Source organism: Caloenas nicobarica, chromosome Z, assembly GCF_036013445.1.
Source record: "Caloenas nicobarica isolate bCalNic1 chromosome Z, bCalNic1.hap1, whole genome shotgun sequence".
Taxonomy (NCBI): domain Eukaryota; kingdom Metazoa; phylum Chordata; class Aves; order Columbiformes; family Columbidae; genus Caloenas; species Caloenas nicobarica.
The window spans coordinates 46,688,853-46,712,144 of NC_088284.1; the positions used below are offsets into that span (position 1 = coordinate 46,688,853).

General features: G+C 44.6%; 2 protein-coding genes across 11 annotated transcripts in view; both read right to left on the reverse strand.

Moving 5' to 3' along the window:
- MARCHF3 (membrane associated ring-CH-type finger 3) overlaps positions 1–2,730 on the reverse strand; it is a 77,146-nt gene extending 74,416 nt beyond the window's left edge. For 8 of the 10 annotated variants that reach the window (XR_010607906.1, XR_010607905.1, XR_010607904.1 and 5 more), the window contains exons 1-2: positions 2,102–2,730; positions 723–865 (exon numbers count right to left, since the gene is read on the reverse strand). Coding sequence is in view for 6 of the 10 variants with exons in the window: in XM_065657321.1 (XP_065513393.1) it covers positions 723–726 (4 nt within the window). In the remaining 4 variants the exon portion in view is untranslated. The remainder of the gene's footprint in view (positions 1–722; positions 866–2,101) is intronic. The other 2 variants (XM_065657317.1, XM_065657320.1) reach the window with 2 other exon arrangements.
- An 8,796-nt stretch (positions 2,731–11,526) lies between these two features.
- Positions 11,527–23,025, reverse strand: CZH5orf63 (chromosome Z C5orf63 homolog). The gene is made up of 4 exons (XM_065657029.1): positions 22,901–23,025; positions 16,720–16,840; positions 12,755–12,811; positions 11,527–12,000 (listed from the first exon to the last, which is right to left on the reverse strand). The coding sequence occupies exons 2-4, from the start codon at positions 16,834–16,836 to the stop codon at positions 11,821–11,823; spliced, it is 354 nt and encodes a 117-aa protein (XP_065513101.1). The 5' UTR covers positions 16,837–16,840; positions 22,901–23,025; the 3' UTR covers positions 11,527–11,820.
- Between the last annotated feature and the right edge of the window lie 267 nt (positions 23,026–23,292).

Here is a 23,292-nt window from a genome sequence, read left to right on the forward strand (position 1 = left end):
CAGCTAACCAGTTGTGGAAGGAGGAATTTTAGAAGAAAATTTACACAGAGTGTGCTATCATACCTGCATTCATTAGCTGTGCCATCTTTGGAGGAGCTCTCTTGGGTGCCATAATATCCACTACCCTATGCCATTTCAACATGCTCCAAACATCTTAACTATCTGCTCACACAGAGGTGGTGTCACAACACCCTGGCTGCTTTGATGCACACTCTACAGCAAGGTTCGTCCAAGGGGGAAAATTAGGCGGAACCATCTTACAAGCTACAAGCAATGGGAATCAGCATGCCACGGGACAGCAGCCTGCCTTCCCAAGCCTACATAGGGCTGAGAACTCCAGACAGGACTCAAAGCATTTTCTCCTCTTTCTGCAGAAAGCCATAGAGGGTAAGGCAGAAAGCCTCACCACAGTCTGACTGTTGCATGACAGGCAAATTCAGGAAAGCAGAAGAAACCAGCAGAAACCAGGGTGTCATTTTTGTACCACAGCTGAATGAGAATAAATAACTTTCCAACAGCAAGTCCAAAGTCACTTTGAGAATCCCCCAACAGTGCTTCATCCTCATGCAAAGAGAAGAAGGCAGCTCTGCCACTACGTATGCCACAAGAACTATAATTATTCTGGTGAGTTTTAATATGCATTATATGGAAAACTGTATTTTGATAGACCAAAATAGCTCTCATCCTAATTACAGACATTTGAAGCAGCAGATATTACTCACCCATCTAGAGCTCAAGCCTGTGAGCCGCTAGGCACTTTCAAACATGCTTGAACTCCTGCTGTGGATGGAGCCTTTCTTTAACAAGGGAAGACCACACAAAAGTTATGGGCTTGATCCAGAATCTACTTGCAAAACCCTGTGGCCTATAATAAGCAAGAGATTAGAACAGATGATTGACAAGGTCCATTCTGGATGGGAAATCCAGCACCCAGCTAATCTGTGCATTCCCACATCAATCTAATAGCTGAGTAAGTCTGTAACTACCACACACAAGCACCCCATCATCTGAAGTTTCAAAGCAGACATCATACACCTCAAGATACTGTCACAATAGTAATTAACATGGAAAGACAAGTTGGAAATTGGCTGCTTCATCAGCCTAACAGACAGCAACAGACTAAGACATTAGGTCAATGACATTTAACCCCTTAAATAACACACATCCCAGACTACTTAGATAAAGCAAGCCATAATCCCACTAGTTGTCATCTGCTGCCACTCCCCACCTTATCTCCCTCTCTGCACAAACAGTGGAGACCACACAAGCATCACCTACAGGAGTGGTCAGCTCAAGATCAGCACCAGTTTCCAACACTCTGCACTGGCAGTCTGGTCTGAAGCCCATAGACACCAGTCATCACCAGGGAAAGTTTTTCTGTTTATTTCAATGGGCACTGGATGGGCTGTAAATATCATTGCCAAAACCAGTCTTTTCTAATACACAAATATTCACTGCTTTCACTGGTTTCATGACTTTGAAACGGCTAGATTACTCTGTACAGTCAGAGTTGACACATTGCTCATTGTACCTCCTGCACATGCTATCAACAGCCCACATCCAAAGATGAGTGCAGCATGGGGTTAAAATTAAGTTTAAAAATTTGTTGACACTGAAAGTTAAACTCCTCTGACACATTCAGGCATTACTACCAAGCAGTTTCATAATCCCTTTTTTCTGTAAAGAGCCATATGATCCCTGGCTATTGAAAAAAAAAAAAAAGGCAAAAGGCTGAATCTCAGAAATCGCATGAGTTTGTCACAAGTTCTGTAACACAAAAAAAAATGTGTTTCTTGCCTTTTCACCCTCTGCTCCCAGCAAGTCCTGAAGGCAAGTCTGGCTGAAAGAGTCTTTGGCTGGATCACTTTAACTTGGACATTTTTACTGCTGGTACTGGGTTCTGATTTTTTTTTATGATAGTGTTAAAATTAAACCTCAGGTATGCTACCAAAAAAAAAAAAGTTATAATTCATCTCTATATAGATAACACCCTCCTTCCAGAGCCAGGCATTTTTATTCGCATGTGTCCAATTATACTCACTTCATTTACCCGGCCAAACAAAACTACCAGAAGCCGGCAGCGCAGGAGCGACCCACGTACCGTGATTTTAGTTCCGCTGGCGCCACAGGACTTCTCTGCCACCAACCCACGCGCGGGCAGACGCTCACGCACAGACCTCCACCTCCTCCTCGCGGGGACGGGACGCGTCCTGCCCCTCTGCTGCTGCGTTTCCTGGCGCGGACGCGGCGTAATTCCACAGACGGGCTGTAAAGCAGCGGCGGGGACGGGCGCGGAGGAGCGCTGCCGAAGTTCAGGGACGCGGCCGGGCTCTTGGCGAAGGCGGTGCCCTCTCGGGAACGCAGCGACGTGCGCGGGGCCGCACGGAGACGCGGCAGATCCGCGGGCAGCAGCGTAGAGAGCGGCGCTGCCGCGGGCCCACCGGTGCCTCCGGCCACGGACAGCCGGGAACCGCGCGCGCCGCCACCCGCCCCACGGTCGCGCCGCCGCGCCTCCCACGCGCGGCCGGACACGCGGCCCGAGCCCCCCTCCCGGGGAACCCGCGCCTCCCGCGGCCGGGCTGGGCCGGGCCGCTGCCTCCCGCCGCCGTTACTTCGCTGCGGCCACCTGCACGCACGGGACGTGCCTCCCAGGGCAGCCGGGGCGCCGAGCGGCAGCCGCGCGTCCCGCCGCCCTCCGGCTGTCCCCCCCCGCCGGCCCCCGCTCCCGCCGTTCGCCGCTCCCCCGAGCAGCCGCGCTTTCGTTCGCCCCCCCCACCCTCCTCCGCCCAGCCCGGGAGCCGAGCGGGCGGGAGCCTGCACTGCCCCGCGCCGGGACCGCGCCGCGCCGCCGCCTCTCGCTACTCATTGACCCAACGGCGGAGGCGGCGGCGCGGCGCGGTCCCGCCCCCGCCAGGCAGCGCCGCCGCCCGGCCCGGCCCGGCCCGGCCCGGCCCGGCGGCCCCCGCGGGGCGGCAGCGAGGGGAAGGCCCGCTCCCCAGCGGCCCCCGCGGGGCGGCAGCGAGGGGAAGGCCCGCTCCCCGGCCGCCCCCGCGGGGCGGCAGCGAGGGGAAGGCCCGCTCCCCGGCCGCCCCCGCGGGGCGGCAGCCAGGGGAAGGCCCGCTCCCCGGCCGCCCCCGCGGGGCGGCAGCCAGGGGAAGGCCCGCTCCCCGGCCGCCCCCGCGGGGCGGCAGCCAGGGGAAGGCCCGCTCCCCGGCCGCCCCCGCGGGGCGGCAGCCAGGGGAAGGCCCGCTCCCCGGCCGCCCCCGCGGGGCGGCAGCCAGGGGAAGGCCCGCTCCCCGGCCGCCCCCGCGGGGCGGCAGCCAGGGGAAGGCCCGCTCCCCGGCCGCCCCCGCGGGGACGTCCCTCGCGTGGCTGGCCCCGCGGCAGCGTCACGCGCGGGCTCGCCCCGTGCCCAGCGCCGGGCGCGGCGGGAAAGCCGGGTGCAAGTTCTCGGTGTTAGCGGCAACGCCGCGACCCCCGAGTCTGGGTTAAAAAACAGACAGGCAGGGAAACACAACTCGTCAGCTTCTTGTCACAAAGAACTTAAAACCTCAAAATACCTGTTTCTTGGTAGTCTGAGAGAAGCAGCTTTTCTGAAGCCTGCTGCAGCTGTGAAGCTTGTGTTGATGTCAATGGAAACCTCCAGGTCCGTGAAACTCCGTTAAAGCTGTGTGTGAAATAACAGCTCCAAGTTCATAAGATAGCCTTCAGGTTTCCTTTAGGTTAATTATTGCTAGTATTTTTGTTTAATTTTGCTTAATTATAGTTCTCCATTTCATGTTCTTTTCAAAGCAACCTTGCTTGCCTTATTCAAAAATGAACATCGCAGGGCTGAGATAGTATCTATTTTGGTATATTTCTGTAGAACTACTGTGTCCTCTTGGTACAACTGCACATTAAAACACCAAGATATACTGAAATTTTGCTAGAAGGCTAACAACGTGGGAGTTTTGTCTTTGGTGTGCTTTCCCACCAGCGGAGCAAAAAAAAATGGGCTATTTTTGCACCTGGCTGCATGTTCACCCCCAGTGACACAGCTCCTCTTCCAAATGGAATAGAAAGATGCATACAGGTGCCACCTGTGTATTAAAATAAAAGGAGAGGCCCCAACACTGGTTGTTGGAGTCACTTAGTAAACCTTGGCAGAAGGCAGGTGGGTTAAATTAAGTAGAAATTTACATGTTCACTGGAGTGGGAACAGTAATGAAGTCACTTGGCACCCAACCTTGCGAACTGATCTGCAGTGACAGCCCTTACCACCATGCAGACCTTGCTGCAACAGATGCCCCACCGCTTAGACCAGAAACTTATATTTGCATTTAGGCCTACACACGCATCAAATTGATGTGTATAAATGTGGTTTCTGACCACTTTTTTAATAACCCAAATTTTGTAGTGATGCTTTTCAAGCAATTCTCTACAACTAAACAGACTGTTTTGTGAGAAACAAAATCAGTGACACTGGTTACCAGTGAATTGGTGTCCTTCATCCCATAAACTTCCTTCCACTGCAGCAACATGACTCCTTGGCATAATTGTTGTGATATGCTCTCTGGATGAGAGATGTTAAATGTCATGATCAGTACAGAACTACCCTTCTGCTGTTTGCCTGGGAGCAGTCAGCTGCCCAAAATGCGTGGTGGTTTCATTCAGCATGCTTTTTCCTCCACTGGTGGATATGGATGGAGAGATTTCTGTGACCTTCCTGGGAGCAGATCTTCAGAAAACTTCTAGGACTGTAATACCTGAAAACAAAACAAAACAAAAACAACAAACAAAACAACCAACCAACAACAACAAAACCTTACCACCAGCTGGATCACTTTCTTGAACTGGCCTCTGGGTTAAAGGTTCCTGGGAAGGAGTCAGAGAAGAAAGGGAGAAGGGAAGTAAAAGTCTTGGACTGATACATGATTAAATGGTCCAAGTCTCATTTCTGCATGAGACAGGCTAAAAATATATGGCCCATAGTAAGGACCTGAATTAAAGCTGGCAGTTTTATATGCCCTAATCACTGTAGTATCAAGGTGCATTCCAGTAATGCATGTCAGATGTTCTTTCATTCTCTCCCCAGGAGAAGGGAGTGTAGTTGTATCTCATTGCAGTAAGATTTTTGTTTGTGTATGACTGAGGAGGATTTATTTTGTATTATGTGCACAGAGTTTTGGTCAACCATATAAACTCCAGAAAGGCAACATCATGAAAAATGCGGAAGGTCTGGAGTGGCCTCAGTCCCTGCACTTCATTCCACAGACAAGACAGACACCTGAGATTATCTGTCTCCTGGAGGAACTCATTTTACCCTTTTGTTATGCTGGGCAACTATCGCCTGAAAATAAAGACCAAGAACTAGAATTTGATCTGAAGTCCTATGAGAGGCGAGGGTAGGACAGAGCATGTTTTTATTTTTCTTACCATGCCTTTTGCCAAGGCAGCACAAGTCAGTGTTCAGTTGGAGTTCCCTAAATGCTGAAGCTTTCCTGTCCAGATGTATCTCACAGCTCCAGTCCTGCCCTGCAAGAACTCAAGTTTGGGTATTCAAGGTCCAGCAACTTCACAAGAATGGCACGGAGCCTTGCCAGCAGGACATGATTAGAAAACAGTCATGATATTGGTACAGGATAGCACAAAGCTGACTGGAGAGTGATGTCTCTGTGCAAAAAAAATGAGCCATGATCTTGCAAACACTTGCAAATGTGGCTTTGTTTTACTTCCACATGTTGCTGCACTCGTAGTTAATCCAGATGGCCATGTGATTGAAGATGAATGCACACGTAAGACTGAAATAGAGTTTAATACTTTCAGAACTGGCTAAGCCTACATGCAGATTTTTTGTTATTTTGGGGAGTTAGATGCTAATAAGAGAGATAAAAAATACAATATAAATGGGAACCGTACTTTATGGAAAGAGCTTTCTTTAAAGAGCTAGGAGGGAATCTGAGATTATGTATCCAGTTTGGATAGCAAAACACTGTGCTAGGAGTGCTATGCTTAAAGAAATGAGCCAATCCCTTCTATGTACTGTGTGTAATTTAGAGACACAAATAAAGAGTCAGGGAAGTAGAACATATAAACAAGTAAGCCTGATGGGTATTTTTATTTATAGCTACTGGGAGAAGATAGGACATTGTTTTTTAATTGATCAGAAACAGAAAATAAGTTCATATTGGGTTCAAGCTCTTTTTATATTAAAGTATAGTACACCATGGAGCTTTTGCACTCCTTACAATGTTCACTGTCAAAAGAGTAAATTGTCACTTTTTAACAAAGCTGCATATGCCTCCATAAATGTATATTCAGCATGGGCATATGCCTCCTCATTTTGTGGTTATACTTCAACATATTTTATTTGAGAGATGCATGTACTGGAAGCCTGTGGCATTTATTGTATTCAAAAAGGAGAAAAACGCCTCACATTTACAAATGATACATCCTCTCTTGTTTTTGGAAAATTAAGGTGGCAGACCTACTAGTCATGTTATGTCACACAAGCACTTGTTCAGTCTCCCCACACGTCAAAGCAAATTGAAAGTAGTTAACTGAGGTAAAATTCCGGTTCTATTGAGGTCGATGAATTATTTTGCCTATAGGATCACAAACTAATATGACTATTCTTAGGACTGAAAATGGCAGGGAAATGGAAGATAATGCTGAAACACGTCTCTGTCTGATCTGCTGCTTAGAAGATGTGAACTCTTAGCGTTCACATGTGAAGACCATCATTGAGTGCCTTATTCCACTGAGCAGAGTTGCTGGCTTCAGAAGAGAAGGTGGCCTCCTGGAGTTTTTACTTCAGTATTTTGTATTCCTCAGAGAAGGTAACAGAGAAGGGAGTAATGTCTTCAGCAACCTTCACACAACCTAATTTTGCAACAAGAAACCTACACCTACAGTCCAAAATTAACCATCAGCCTCTTGCTCACCACCTTGTCCTAAGGTACTTTTATCTGTAAGCAATTATAGTACAGTTCCTTCTTTGAGGTGTGCCACCAACGCTCCATATTTACATATTTCTACTTCCTATCCTTGTGTCCAAACTGATGAGAACACAGCTTCCTCTCCCTTAAAACAGTAGAACAGTAACATCTTCTCAAATACTGCTGGAAGGCTTTGGCAGTATATCCCATCTTTTAGCTTTGGAAGGACAAGGTGGTGTTTGGAGAGGAGTGGCTGGCAGTGATCTTTCCATACCATAGAACAGTTACCCTGGAGTCCTGGCCTGTGGCTTGCACATGGGTCTACAATGACCTTTCTCATGCACCTGAATCTGCTACTTGTGTTGACAAGGAAAATAGGATTGAGGCATGCACAATGCAGGGTTGCGTTTGATTTTACACCAGAAGAAAAGTTGAAAGAAGCAGCCACCCCTTCTCTGTCCACTATATTAATATTGTCAGAACTGATGGAAAACCTCCATCTTCCTGATAACAGGCTACACCATAGACAAAAGCTATTATAAAAATCCTGTTATCATCCACTTTACAGATTATAGGAGGGGGGAAATCTGGCACTGGCTACAGAAGGAAGCCTCCACAGCCTAAATGAATAAAGAACAAGAGATTCATCATCTCCTATAAGATTAACAAGTTTGCTTTTAGCTTCCATTTTTTTCTTCCCAAAAGAGACCTTATTAAAAATAAAACAAAGCAAAATTGCTCTCTGATGGCTATTCCATCCTCTGTCAGTGATGTATATTGGGAAATGGGGCAAGTCCACATGACCTCTGTCCTTCATATCTATGAGATAATAACGCTATATTTTAGAAAAGCACTTGAACTATGGTTGAAAAGTGCTGTATGCCAGTTCTCTTATTACAAAACCTCAGCTATGAAAAACCTGGGCCCTGTCTCAGATTATAGAATGAAAACAAATGGTGCTTGCTGATACAGAGGTAATTCAGACCTATTATTTAACAGTAACTTATGGTACACTTCTAAGTTCGACTGTAGCATTCTGAACTGCAGAAAGTAAGGTAGTTTTTGTCCCTGTGGTACTGTTCTTCTGCCAATGGTGATGAAAAGCACTGTGGATAGCGCAAAGCTATGCTGCAACGTACATACAATTGTACAATTCAAGAAGCATCTTGGTATTTCAAGTTTTACCCTTTTTTTTTTTCTTTCTCATTTTGGGGAAAGTGTCACACTTAACACTTTGCTCAGTTACTCAAGTTCAGTCATTTCTGAGAAGCTGGAGGGTTTTTTAACAATGTTTTCAACTTACTGTTCCTCTACAATGTGACAGAGCACATCAGGGTAAAACAGCAGGCTCTAAAGGTAAAGTAAGGCTACGAGAAGAATAAACTGGTCACTTGAAGGCAGGATGAATGTTTTCCTTTAGAAGCAATAGTTGACTGTAATTTCAGTTTGGGATCAGTTAGAGAATTGCTTATGAAAAGCCTTAAACTGGTTTAACAAGATTATCAAATTTCTACACTTCGGTTCTTGCAAATCTGCTAAGCTCATCCTTATTGATGCCACTCTCTTTTTGCAGACCTCTTGAGGAGGGTGAAGTGCCATGAAACCGAAGTTTCTGAAGTCTTATAAATTGCAGAGTATAGCTAGATTATGTGGCTGAACTTACCTAAAGCTCTCTGCTATAAAAAGAGCACAGCTCTCACCTTTGGGAACTCTTGGTTACTTTAAAATCCCTTGCTGACTGGACTCAAGATGCTGAACTGGAAGAAAGTCTTAATTTCTCACCCCATCTTGCCCCACTCAGTGGGTGACAAGGGAGATGAATCTTTATAATCCCCTGAAAAGGGCTATCCCCGCTCAGCAGGGCTGCAGAGGTGGCTGAGTCACTACAGTGACTCAGAGGAACAATATAAACAATTTATTGGTTTTTCTAATGACAAACAGCAGTCAAGAAACGGTGTGGATAAATGTGTCAATGGCACAGGCGCAGTTTCCTTATCAACTATTTTAAGGCAAAAACTTCTGATAAAAAGGAGTAGCTGAAAATTGAGGGGAAAAACAGAAAAACGGGAGAGAGGAAGGGAGAAATGGACTGATAGAGAATGCAGAGATTTCACCGCCCTTGGATCCAGCGCTGTTGTCCTGAGTTGAGGTCTTGATGCTTAGGTGGTGGGTTGACACCGTAAGTGTGCATACTCACCTTTATGTAGTCTGGTCAACTGTCTTGTGGCTGCCAGCTGGGTGTTCTCAAAGGTTTGGGTGTTCTGGAAGATTCGGGGGTGGGAACAGCAGCACACACTCCCTTCCAGCAAGTTGACCAAAGTTTTACTTGTCAATAACTACCTGCATGCCCAAGCTGATGTCCCACCTACAAGAGGGAAGTAGAGGAAAATAGTCTGCTGCTCCGCCTCTGCAGGGTTCCATCCTTTTCTCTCTCCAGGTTCCCCCCTTGCAATGTTTCCTGCCTGAGTTGTTTGAGACAAGATAGGGCAAACTCCTTGATGGCCTTAGACAGCCTCCAACTGCCCAGAAATCTTTCATCTTGCAAAATACATCAGAACTGGGTTGCAAATGATCTATCAAACACTACAGACACTGCAGATGGGGCCGAATAGGAACTGCTCACTTTCACCACAGCAGATCAGCCGGCTTCTTGTTCAACCACTCATCAAAAGCTACAGTCCAAAATGAATCCTGGTGAATTTCAGTTTGCAGTTCTAACTGGGTATTTTGTCTGGATTCTCCCCGCTTTGAAGACAAATCTGTCAAGTGTCCCTGTTTAAATTTCTAGTGATGAGAGAAGACTGCCAAGAACAGAAATGTAGCAGGTAGGGATTCATTTCTGTGCTAAAGGATTTACTAAGTAGATCAAAAATACCGATAATTTTCTCCAGTGCTTATTACAGACTCTATAATATAAAAGTTTACTTTTCCTTATTCTTTCTCCTCCTCTTGAAAATATATTTAACAGGTCTTTTGCATCATTGGAAAGAATGCAGCAAGAGAACTGCAGTAGCCCTTGATAAAACTGTTCTTGCCACATGATAAATTGATTTGCAGTTGTGTCGCAGATAGAACTGAAATGTGATTCCTGTCAGCATAGCAACTGGACTCAATTACCACAGAACCCTAGTCCATAAGACCAAACATTGTTCATATAATATCAAGGAGGCTTGTTTTCTCTCTTCGCTGGATTTGTAGTGATGGAGAACTATGCCACAAGCATGCCTAAGCAGGACAATAAACCATATATAAGCATAGACTTTTTAAAGAACATAACTGGAGTCTAAGGGAGAAGTCAGATATCTTAGGCCAGGAAAATTTTTAAAATACTCTTAGGGTTTCATACGTTAATTTTATACTCTAAAATTATTAGCATTCAGAGAGACATATTTGGAGATATTAAATGCTGTTTTCACTACAGAGTTAGTTATTTTGGCTCAATTACAGTTCACTCTATTTTTATTTTTTCTTGTGACTGGGAGTAACTCAAGTACTAAGGAGCTCAAAGCTTGCTGTAGTAGATAAAATAGATTTAAGTGAAACATATGTTCATCCCATTAAAAGAAACATAAACTATTCAGTGTTCATGTGTTAGTTACAGCTGGCCACCAAAGCTGCTCTATCACTCCCCTTCCTCAGCTGGACAGGGGAGAGAAAATATATCAAAAGGCTTGTGGGTTGAGACCAGGACAAAGATCACGCAGTCACCAATTAGCATCACCAGCAAAACAGACTCGACTTGGGAAAATTAGGTTATCTTATTACCAATTAAATCAGGACACAATAATGAGAAATAAAACCCAAATATTAAAAACACCTTTCCCCCCACCCCTCTCTTCTTCCCAGGCTTAACCTTACTCCCATCACAAGGGGACAGGGTATTGGGGTTTGGCTTGGTTCATCCCATGTTTCTGCCACTGCTTCCTCAGAGGGAGGACTCCTCACACTTTTCCCTTGCTCCACTGTGTGGTCCCTCCCGGGAGAGACAGTTCTCCACAAACTTCTCCAAATGTGAGTCCTTCCCACAGCCTGCAGTTCTTCACAAACTTCTCCAGCGTGGGTCCCTTCTAAACAGATTGCTCCAGCATGGGCCCATCACAGGGTCATGGGTCCTGCCAACAGACCTGCTCCAGCGTGGTCTCCTCTCTCCACGGGGCCACAGGTCCTGCCAGGAGCCTGCTGCAGCTCCAGAGGCTCCTTCGGGCATCTACCTGCTCTGGCGTAGGGTCCTCCCTGGGCTGCAGGTGGATTTCTGCTGCACTGTGGACCTCCATGGGCTGCAGGGGGACAGCCGGCCTGGCCGTGGGCTGCACCACGGGCAGCAGGGAAATCTCTGCTCTGGTGCCTGGAGCACCTTGTGCCCTCCTTCATCACTGGCCTTAGTGTCTGCAGAGTTGTCTCTCTCACATATTCTCAACCCTCTCCTTCAGCTGCTGTTGCACAGGAGTTGTTTGGGTTTTTTTTCTCCTTCTTAAATATGTTATCACAGAGGTGCTTAGCCTTGGCCAGTGGTGGGTCCATCTTGGAGCTGGCTGACATCAGCTCTATCAGACACAGAGGAAGCTTCTGGCAGCTTCTCACAGAACTCACCCCTGCAGCCCCCCAACTACCAAAACCTTGCCACACAAACCCAATACAAACACTTTATTTGCTGTTACGGAGCAGCATTTATTCTCTCAATAAAAAGCCAGCCTAGGATAGCAACAAATGAATGGTACAGAAAACGTTGCTACTAGTGAAGCTGGGCTGGAGGATAACACAAAAAACCCTAATCACTTAAGTTTTTTAGGACACTGGTACTGTACATTCTAAGAAACATAAGGCAAGGTAACGAATACTGCTTTTTCATCCAATTTATGTTGCACAGTCCTTTCAGATGCACACCAAAGCAGCTGCATTTTCTTCACTGGTTTCCATCATCTTGCAACTCCAGCTTCATAAGCTGGTCCTCAAACTTTTGAATGTCTACTTGATGCTTCATTAGGAACTTCCCATTTAAATGAAAAACAGGTATGTCATATTTGTATTTATCATACCATGCTGAGTTCTCTGGAAGGGTAATATCCACCTCCTGCAAAACAAACTGTGATAGAAAATAAATATGTTAGTACTTTCAGAGCATTGAAAAACAACACCTACTTGTCCTTGGATTGTTTTGGGTTTTTTTTTTCAGAAATGCAAGGAAGTTTTCTTGGTGCTTTTGGATTTATTCTTCCATGTTGTAGACAATTGCCAATTTTGTGCATACAAAATGTATGTAGCCACGATCCTTGGCTGCATGTCCACAAAGGACGCTGTCTCTAGTCCAGAACATTACTCACTCTCCTGTGAACACCAGCCACAATAAATGTGCAGCTGGCAACACAACAGGTGCCTGTTAGGCAGCAGAGTGCAACACCGTAATGATTCTATTAACAGTTTCTTCCTTCAAGAAACGTCTCAAAATCTGGCTGAAGAACAGAAAAACTGTAATCACACATAGTTCAAATATTTGAAGGCCCACTTGCTAACGTCTTTCCCAAATAATATAATTACTTGCCTCATAAAAATTGCAAACTCCTTTATCAGACAGGGCAATAGCATTTACAAAAGCAGCGGTTTAAAAAATATTGCGATGAGGCGTATATTGGTTTACTTTGCCAATATTTGAGTAGCATTGTCACAGAATGCTTTCGATAATGAGTTTTATGGAAATCAGTGCTGAAATTGTCTTTGAGAAGTCAGCCATAAAAGAATAACAGATGCAAATAAATCCAAGTAATGTTCTTTAACAAGAAAGAATTCTGATTAATTATTCTTTCTATATAGAAAATGTACACAATATTGCAATACATTACCCTTCTCTTATATGGCTCAAGCATTTCCATTGCTTCATCACATAGAGGGCAAGGTTTCTAAAGGAAAATATTCAGACCAACTTAAAACATGCAGTAAAACACACAGATAATTTGTACTGTAAAGTAACATACACAGAGATAAGTGATCATTACTGTAAATGTGGGTTCCCTCCCCCGTACCACCTTTACTGCTTTCTAGATATTTACTTTATCAGTGCAGCATAGATGAAAAGACAAACTATTCAGCCACAGAATTTAACTATATTTCTCATTTGTTATTATTTTCCTCATGGTGCATATTAACACTTTTCAATGGCTCTTCTAAAGGCTGATTCAAAGCTGTGGTTTGGAAGGTCATGCACAGAGGCCTTCTTTTGGTCAGCAGCAATGAGTATCCAAAGCACTGCCATCACCAGCTGAAAACAATTGCAGGTAGGAAGTCACATGAGTAACTTCTAGTCTGTTTTGGATCGAGTCACCGGGGTCAGTTGAAATAGCAAAAGAAGGTGATTTAAGATAACCTGCCTGACTTTGCCTGAAAGGAAGTAAGCATGATCCTCCAACTTGCAGAGCTGGGAGGATCGTAACCTCCAGCAGGGAGAACTGGCAAACGGCTGCAGTGTTTTGACCTGTGGTGGTGTAAAGAAAACCTCACATTTTTGGAAACTCCCTAGTCTCCCACTACAGTTATATAGCTGACTTCTGTTGATCATGCATTTTGACATTCAGAGCAGTGTGTAGCTGAAGGAGTGACTCACATGAAGGCATGTTGCTTCAGTGCTTGTAATGGCATAATTTGGCCTGTAATTCACATAGTAAAGTACACAGCGCTGAAGGTGATGGCTCTGTCCCTCTGCCATGAACTACCTCTCACAGATGGAAAATACTTTCTCTCCCTCCTGCCAAAAGTCTTCCTAGGGCTTGTTTAAACATGAAGTTAATCTGAAACAGCTACTTCTTAGTTCCTATATGTGAATTAATTTGGATTAAATACTCTACTTTTAATTCATATATAATCTAAATTGTCTTTCCCACACATACAAGTCCCTACGCTCTGAAAACCTATGCATGACGCTAAAGATCAACAGTGCTGTGTTACTGCTAGTTTTTGTCGGGAATGATACACCTGATACTGGTGACTGAAAGAAATGCCTCAGGATCTTACACATCAGTTTTGTAACATGCCAGGCTCATCACAGTTACAGTAGGACATACCTAGTTCCCCTAGGCCTGTGGAGAGCTTTCTAACATAATAATCACATAAACGCATTTGACAAACTAAGCTGATTCTTAGCAAAGAATATGTTTTTATTCCTGCTACAGAATCACAGAATGTTATGGATTGGAAGGGACCTCGATAGATCATCTAGTCCAATCACTATCTGGTAATAATAAAACTGGAACTGGTTTAAAATCAGAAAGTGAACTATTTAAACCAGGAGTGAAATCTATTTAAACAGACCATTTATATTAGCACATATTTTTCAGTAGAACAGTGCAACAGTATGTCTGCCATCATTTGCTTTCTGGTAATTTATAATAGGGCTGCCTGGATAAAGCTGTCTTGGACAACCTTCTCTCTCAGATATGTATTACAGTGGCAAAAGGGACTCCTACTGCTGAGGTAGTAAAAAACCCTTCCGAAAGTGACATATGCTGTGCTGATAGCTAGATCTGTTAGACAATACATGTGGTGGAAGGGACAACGTTATTTCTACAGATAATTGCCATTTATGTTGTTGTCATCGTTGAACCCCAGCGGGCAACTAAGCACCACACAGCTGTTCACTCACCCTCCCCAGATGGGATGTAGGAGAGAATCAGAAGAGTAAAAGTGAGAAAACTGGTGGGCTGAGACAAGGACAGTTTAGTAAGTAAAGCAAAAGCTGCACATGCAAGCAAAGCAGAACAAGGAATTCATTCAGTACTCCCCATGGGCAGGCAGGTGTTCAGCCATCTCCAGGACAGCAGGGCTCCATCACCCATAACAGTTACTTGTAAGGACAAACGCCATTACTCTGAATGTCCTCCCCTCCTTTCTTCTTCCCTCAGTTTATATCCTGAGTGTGACATCACAGGGTCTGGAATATCCCTTTGCTCAGTTGGGGTCAGCTGTCCCAGCTGTGTCCACTCCAAACTCTTTGTGCACCACCAACCTACTCACTGGTGTGGCGGTGTGAGAAGCAGAAAAGTTCTTGACTGCTCAGCAACAACTAAAACATCAGTGTGTTATCAACATTATTCTCATACTAAATCCAAAACACAGCACTATGCCAGCTACTAGGAAGAAAATTAACTCTATGCCAGCCAAAACCAGGACATACTTAGACTGCTGTTCTGTGGTCATTTTAAGCTGCCACTGGTGCTGAAGGAAGCACTCACCTTCCTGCCACTACTGCTCTTGTGCTGGCAGAAGCACTCAGCTCCACAGCAGAGCTAGTCAGAATTGATCTGAGTTAATAGTAACCTTGCAAAAAACCCAAACCAAACCAGCTTTGTTTTTAATCTGAAGCAGTTGTTGCAGATGCTTGTATTGGCATAAAAGGAGCCTGCAAGGGGAAAACTATTTGGCAGTGGTAGCTTCTATCAGTTTGAAGCAGCTGCCGAAGTCATAGCTCCCCGCTACCTTCTCCTCCTCTTTTCTCCTTATTCTTAAAAATAGGAAGCAGGGGAAAAGGAGTTAATTAGCATAAACTGAGTGCAGATTAGATTTATTTTGAAGTACCCTGCCTTTTGCTTTGCAATTGCCAGTGGTATCAGACATGAAAAACATTTTAAGTTAAAAACATATTCAACAAGAGGCCACTTTAGAGAACTACTTGAACTCTGCTTTTGGAAAATTTGATTTCATACAGTGTCTTACTAATGGGAAATTTTAAGACACAAAACAATCATACAAAGAGCTTTTTTCCAATTATTTACCCAAAGGTAAGATCATTATTCCCCACCTTATCACATCTGCATTATGAATGACTTCATGCAGAATCAGGCAGGGGAAGAGAGAGCTGTAACTTTAAAGTACAGTTCTTCTTATAGCATGCATTGCTGATTAATAAACAGATGGTGACCTTTTATTTTTTATCCTATTCATATCTTCTACAGCTAAAACACTCCTTTATGGCTAGGGATGGTATGAACAAACATTGTGCAGGAAGAGGAAATTATTGTAATCACATCCATCTCCAACAGATAACACCATACTGATGTCAACATTCTCAGTCCTTTGCATTTCTAGTGATTCTCATCTTAAAGGTTACATCAACCATACAAATGCAGCGTAGCCCACTGTGTACCTCCCTGTCTCAAAGTGCAGAGGACCTTTGCAGGTAACACAGGCTTTATGAGAATTCACGGAAGGTGACAGTTCACAAATGACCATTCCTGCTCATCACATCTGTTTTCTAACTATGCTTAAGAATCCTACCTGCTCATGCCACAGACAAACCTTTGTCTTCATTTTACTCCTGTTAGCATTACACAGACAATAAAGAGAGTAAAGCACAATCTACTTTTTCATTGTCCACTACTAACACTACTTGGATATATTTTCAGTCTCACACACAGTGCCGAAATTATAAATCTGAGTGCTTTGAGGAGCCTGCTTTGGCTGTTGATGCTTGTTCTGAGCAGATTATGTAAAACAACTCATCTTTGTTCTCCATTTCCAGGATGAAATCCTCGCAGTTAGAGAACAATTTTCAACTAGTAAATGGACTGTAGTGTTACCGAGATACAACTATCCTGAAATCTTAATTTCTTGGTTGTTAACTACTTGCTTGCTACAATGAGAGTAAGACTGTGCTGTAAAGCCTGGTGTGAAAGACAGCCTCAATGTAAAATGCCCAATACTACACCAATTTGAAGGGGACAAAACCCATGACCAACCTCTTTCATCTGGGACTCATGTATATTAAAGCTGATAAATATGTAGTCTTGCCTAGCTTTATTCTGTAAACAACTTTTACCTTGGTGAATAAAGTCAACACTGGCTTATTTGTGGTGGCTGAACAGAGGTGTCTCCACAGTGGACTGCATGAATACCTTGCTAGTTGCAGTGTTCTGCTCAGAAAACAAAGCACCATTGTCCTGTTAAGACAAAAATAAAACGTTTAACTGTTTTGTGGCATGTTATAGCTCGTGAAATTTAATGTTAACATAAATGTGATAATTAAATTGCAGTCCTAAAATACAATCAAACCATTTTCCCAGGATCTTTATGTTCACGGTATCAACACCTTAATCAGAAAAATGGTTTACTATGCAGCATGCCAGAACCATTACATAGCTCAAAAAGTGTAGTTTCATTTTAAAAATGACCCCTACGTTTTTGTGCTGAAATGCCTCTTTTAAATTCCGTGACACAAATGCTGAGATAAATGCATTACACTGTTTGAACTGCATAGATGCCAGGAAGAATTACATATTAGCAAATGCAAAATGCTGTGCTTTGAACCTCAGTAATCTTGCTGCAGTGCTTGACATATTCTACTTACTAAAATTATTCCATAAAAAACCTAATCTGTACCTAATCAGAATACAATGCTTTCTGCAGTGAACAAAAAGCTGCAGCCAAGACAATTTAACTTGGTAATATCAAAAGCAGGCACATTGCTGAGTCCTTCCTGCAACAGTAAATTAATTTATGAAAGATGTTGATGGGTTTGTGATGTCTGTGGAAGAGTTTACGTAAATTTACTGTTGTCGAAGGGTACCATATTGGAGTCTTGGAGTTACCTACTTCTAACACTAGTAACAACAGTGCTTCCTTTAAATTTTTGTCTTAATGAGACCTTTACATGGCATTTTAGGACTGAAACGGAAAAACCAGAAGCAAAAGACAGTCTGTATGGAGACCATTGGCATATGTGACATTGAACATCAGAGTTTATACTGGGGAAAAATCAAGTCCTTTTTACATAAAGCCAAACTGCTTCTGTTTAGTTTCTGTTCAGACATGGCTTAACTATAGTTCTATTAACTACAGCTAACCACAAACACACAATGTAATGGCACAAGTTTAAATAACATAAGTAGCAGCACCATTAAAACTGATAAGCATGCTTTAGGAAGTTGTCCTGGTTTTGTTAAAAACAAGATCAGTTCAGTAAAAAAAGAGCCTAGTGCATTCACTGAATCTCTCAGTACTAACATTAGACAGTTTTGTTCTAAGAGAGGCAGTTTAGCCAGCATAACTTCTAAGGAAGAAAAAAATACTGCAGTGGACTCGACAGTTAAGGCTACTTACCTGCTGTGTTTCTAAGCAACAATAAGATAAACCAAATGGGTGACATGACACTGCTCCACCAGCCCTTCTGCACTGTCAAATACACCCCTTTTTTTTTTTTTTCTAGAAGACTCTGGTAAAAGTAACTTGCCATGTTTCCAGAAGAAGTTTCAACAGAGAAAATACAAAGAAAAGGTACTACCCTTTGAAAATAATAGCCTGAATTATCAAATTTCAAATGCTAGGAAAGAATCAGAATATTTTTCTTTGACCACATAAAAAATAAAGTTGTCTAAAACAGAGTACTCTGCAATGAACAGGCTTTGGGTTTACTGTTTAGTTCGGGACAGAAAGGGTTCTTCATCTGTATGTGTCAGGCTTGATACCAGTAAGAGTCAGCTGCAGGGGCAGAGCAGTACACATGCTGTCACTGCAAAGTTGCAGGCGACTGGTCCAGCACACACTGCCATAGCCCATAGTCCTGGCAGCTACTACTATTTGTTTTACTTAGCCAGGTGGAAATCTGATTGTCTGGGATTTTACATAATGGATACAAAAATAATCTTGGAACCTTTTGGAAAAATGCAAACCTGGATGACAGTAAATAGCCTCAGTCACACTTAGAAATTTTTACATCCATAGTAAATAGGTGCCCAGAATGGATGTGGTTTTAGCATAAAAAATTGCAGCATGTTGGCCTGCTCACATGCAAAATTAAAATGCCAAAACAAATAGTCTGCATTCTGGCAACCTTTTAAATGAATGCTTTTGTTGCCAGCCTAGCAAGCCAAATTTTGTGCCTTCAAAACAAGGAAAATGCCTCCAAATTGTTCTGTGAACAGCAGAATGAATAAAAGCTAGATTTCCATTTATCTTATTCCTCCATATATACACGTGTATAAAATGGCCCTGGTTCACTCCTTCATATCCCCTTTTTTGATCCCTCCACGCTCTAGTAAATTTGAGTCCAGTGAACAACTCCTACCAAAACATCAACTGAAGGGGAATGGATAAGACAATATCAGTACCTAAGCTTCAAGATCTCACAAAAAGAACTAAACACAGTGTCTTACTTCCTCACCAATTTTAAATAATTATAAGCAAAACTGTCTGTGGAATTCAGGAGCAAATCTTCATTTATCAGTACCACCACTGAGGCAAGTATGCTGTTTCCAGAGTTAGCAGAAGACTGGCTGAATGTTTTTATAAATAACCTAAGGAAAACAGAGTCCTGGCTGTCAATTTATTCACCTATGTAGAATTATACTACAGGCATTCTGTAAAGCCAGTAACAAAAAGACTTGAAGGACTAATCCCGATTTACAAAATGACACCAGTCTCCACCCAGGCCCCAGTCATGCTCTGCTCTTCCATCAGCATAGAACCATAGGATGTCATGAGTTGGAAGGGTCCCACAAAGATCATCAAGTCCGGCTCCTGTCCCTGCATGTGACAACCCCACAGTTCACACCATGTGTCTGAGGGTGTTGTCCAGTCTCTTCTTGAACACTGTCAGGCTTGGGGCCGTGACACCTCCCTGGGGAGCCTGTTCCAGTGCTCCAACACCCTCTGGGGGAAGAACCTTTTCCTAACCCCCCCCTAGCACATCTTCCTGTCATTTCCTCGGGTTCTGTCATTGGTCACTAAACAGAAGAGATCAGCGCCTGCCCCTCCTCCTCCCCTTGTGAAGAAGCTGGAGCCACCACGAGGTCTCCCCTCAGTCTCCTCTTCTCCAGGCTGAACAAACCCAGTGACTTCAGTCACTCCTCATATGGCTTCCCCTCCAAACCCTTCGCCAACTTCATAGCCCTCTTCTGGACACTCTCCAGTAGCTTTATATCCTTTTTATCCTGCGTTGCGCAGAACTGCACACAGTGCTCCAGGTGAGGCCGCACCAGTGCAGAGCAGAGCGGGACAATCACCTCCCTGCCCGGCTGGCAATGCTGTGCTGGATGCACAAAGGACACAGGTGGCCCTCTTGGCTGCCAGGGACACTGCTGGCTCATGGTCAACTTGCCATCAACCAGAACCCCCTGATCTCTCTCTGCAGAGCTGCTCTCGAGCATCTCGTCCCCCAGTCTGTATGTACAGCCAGGGTTGCTGTGTTCCAGGTGCAAAATCAAGTACTTGCCTTTGTTGAAGTTCATAAAAAGCATTAAAAAAAAAAAGGTGCAAAAAAAAGCATGAAGCAGTTTGAGACATCTAGCCCTCAGGGAGAGTGAGATACTGTCAGATGGCATCATGTTCCCACAGTAAACATGATATAGCTTGATTTCCCTAGGCTTCCAAAGCCCACAGTTGCCAGAAAGCATCACAGGGAAGGAGAGCAGTGAGACCTGCTACATTTAGCCAGGGATAAAGCACGGTGCAACTTCAGCTTCACAGGACTGCCACTAAGACTCTGCTTCCATAGAAATTTGCTTTTAAATCAGTAGAATTTACTAATCTTATTTTACTGGGCTAAGTAAAATAAGACGTGGGAAAAAAACAAATAGCAGTGGTTTTGCACAAACACTGAAGACTTCTAATATTACAAAGGTTTAAGTATAGTTGCTATTGATCAGGAGCTAGCGGAAGTGAATACCTAATCACTCACCAGTCAAATCTACTGCAGCAGCTCAATTTGTCTGAACAGCATTCCAGAGCCACACAGGTGTTTAATGCTTGCACACTACCTTGTGCGCAAGCAGGTTCCCAACACTCGCCTGCACTAAGCTGAGGAACATTTCTGGAATGCAGAGCTCCAACCTCAGAGGTCACTTCCATGCTGGTTTCATCACTGACAAAAAGTGTTGCAAAGATGCCCCATGGCATTCATGTTCTACTCACATCTGTATCGTATCTGTCTTTTGTTATGAAGAAACTAAAATGCTATGAGCACATACAGAACCTTTCAACATGATTATTCTGGAGCTCTCCTTAGCATGCCCCCAAATAATTATAAAGATTTGTTTGAGGAACAAAATTAATATATAAAGAAGGATGCTTGCAAACTTCTGAATTTACCCTTCCATATACTACAGAATGATTTAACAAGTGATGCTTGTAAGTCTGGACTTGGCCCGTGCTCTATTTTGCAAAGCCAAATTGGACTAATTTCCTGGTAATAGAATTTCCATCACCTAATAAATCCTCATCTGCTGGAAAAATAAAATGTGACACTAAAACTAGCCATTATTTAGACGAGATAATTATCTGTATAAACCTTATTTTAGCATCAATCAAGGAAAGGCAAGCATGGCTGGTTTTTTTCTCCAACTATGTACCCAGCAATGCTATATATTCTTAAATAATCTCAGCTTCAAATCACTGATATGCTACTGTCTGTGGTTCTGAATGTTTTATATGCGTAATTATCAACATATTTGGACAGGATTATGTCCTATTTTCCATGGATTTGTATACATATACAAGAGGATGAAATTATTATGAATTTGCAGGCATTTGTCTGTATACAGTTTACATTCATGTAGAATTTGATTTTGGAACCTTAACCTGGGTTTGACAGAAAATGGGGATTGCCTGGACAAATCACAACACCTCTTTCTGCAAGGTAACAGTAACACATGAGGAACATAGAAAACATTAAATTGAAAATGTCCTAGACATTTTCTAGCCATTTGTCTTAAAGAAACTTAGTGTCTATTAAACTGACCCTTACCTTCCATTTAATGCTCATTCTAGTATGACAGACAATGGGGAAAGCATGCAGATGCAAATGTAAGAATATGTGCTGATGGCCCAAGTCAGTGGTGGTTTAAGACAGCCTCTTTTTTTTGTCCTTCATTCGAAACTAGCGATAGTCATCAAGGAAAGCAAACCTGCTGGCAGTCTGCTGCTGTCAGTTTGATTCGTTAGCACGGAAACACTGAACAAGAAAATATGGCACCACAGCAACAGACCAAGAGGGTCGTGTGAGTAGAGACACCAAATCCTGTAGTGTTTGAGATCCCCACATGGTTTTTACCCCATCAGCCTCTTTTCAGAGGAAGCATGCAAAATACAGGAGAATCTTGAGCGTCTTTTTGCAAACACACATAACTCTAAAGGTCTTTAAGGATGAATCAGGTTTTTACACCATCTCAAAATTAAAAAATATCATCAGTAATACCACTTATTTCTGTGAGGTGATGTTACATATCAATCAATGCATATTTCTATACATTTTCTCCTCCAAACTGCAGTCATCTGGGGTAAATGCCACAAACCCACAGCATTCCATCCCAGAAAATATTAAAAGTATAACTTCATCCCATCGTGCAACAAATTTTGACAGTGATCACTCCAGAGGTATCCATTCTAGACTCTGGTCCAGGGCCTGTAGTCCAAATTTCTGACAATATAAAAGACAGTCAACAGACTGCTGTAATGGCCACAAGACTATTTCTAAAGACTAAAGAACTTGCACATGCGATGGACCATTAACATGAAGTAAAATTATAACAGAGTTTAAAAGCCTGTTATAAACATCTCCATTTGAAAACTTTTCAGCTAAACGATCTATTCCCCCCCCAAGGGCCGAGGTGGAGCCAAATCGGGTAAAGAGGGTATCCAAAGGTCTTCCCATTGTCTCCTGTAACGAGAAAGCCTGAAGTATTTTGATGCTATTTTCTAAACCTGTAATGCCCTCTACAGACAGCCAAAGCGCACAGAGAAACGAGAGCGCAGGGAGCTCGGCCGGCGCCGCCCGACACCCTCTGCCCGGCTCCTGCCTCCCGGGCGGCCTCCGCAGGCCCGGTGCGGGCAGGGAACTGCGTCCCGGGCCCGCCCCGAGGCCCGGGCCCGCCGCGCCTGCACCGCCAGCGCCGGGGAGGCCCTGCGGCCGCTGCCCAGGCCCGGGGCTCGGCACCGGCCGCGGCCACTCCCGAGGCCCCGTACGCCGCGCCAGGCCTGCGGCAAGCGCCGGGGCCGCGCTCACCCACCTCACCGCAGCCGCCCCTCTGCGTGCGCCGCGGGCTCCCGGCGAACTGCGAGGGGCGGCGGGCGCAGCCGGGCCCGGGCAGTGCGGCGCGGGCCCCGCGGGGCGGGCAGCAGCGCCCGCCGCCGCTGCGGCGCCCCCTGCTGGTCGCCCGCCTGCCCCGCCCGCCCCCCTCTCTCCCCTCCCTCCCGCCTCGGCTCCCGCGGGAGCTGCGGCGGAGCCTCCGTGCGCCCGGAGCCTCTTCTTGAGGGCTCCCAGCTCCCCCCGAAGCCTCTGTCTCGCCAGGGGAGACTCCGTTCTGCACGACGCAGCCCTTCACAGGTCTCGCCGGCGGAGGCGGCTGCCCCGGCTCCCGCGGGTGCCCACCCCGGGCCGGAGCAGCTGTGGGCGTCGGGC

Bases quoted from the DNA above. Each gene is read 5' to 3' on its own strand.
- CZH5orf63 (XM_065657029.1), bottom strand. From the start codon at position 16,836: ATGGTGCTTTGTTTTCTGAGCAGAACACTGCAACTAGCAAGGTATTCA. The intron at 12,812-16,719 runs GTAAAAGTTGTT...ATTTTCCTTTAG, and splicing joins TGTTGACTTTATTCACCAAG to AAACCTTGCCCTCTATGTGA. The intron at 12,001-12,754 runs GTAATGTATTGC...TTTCTATCACAG, and splicing joins TTGAGCCATATAAGAGAAGG to TTTGTTTTGCAGGAGGTGGA.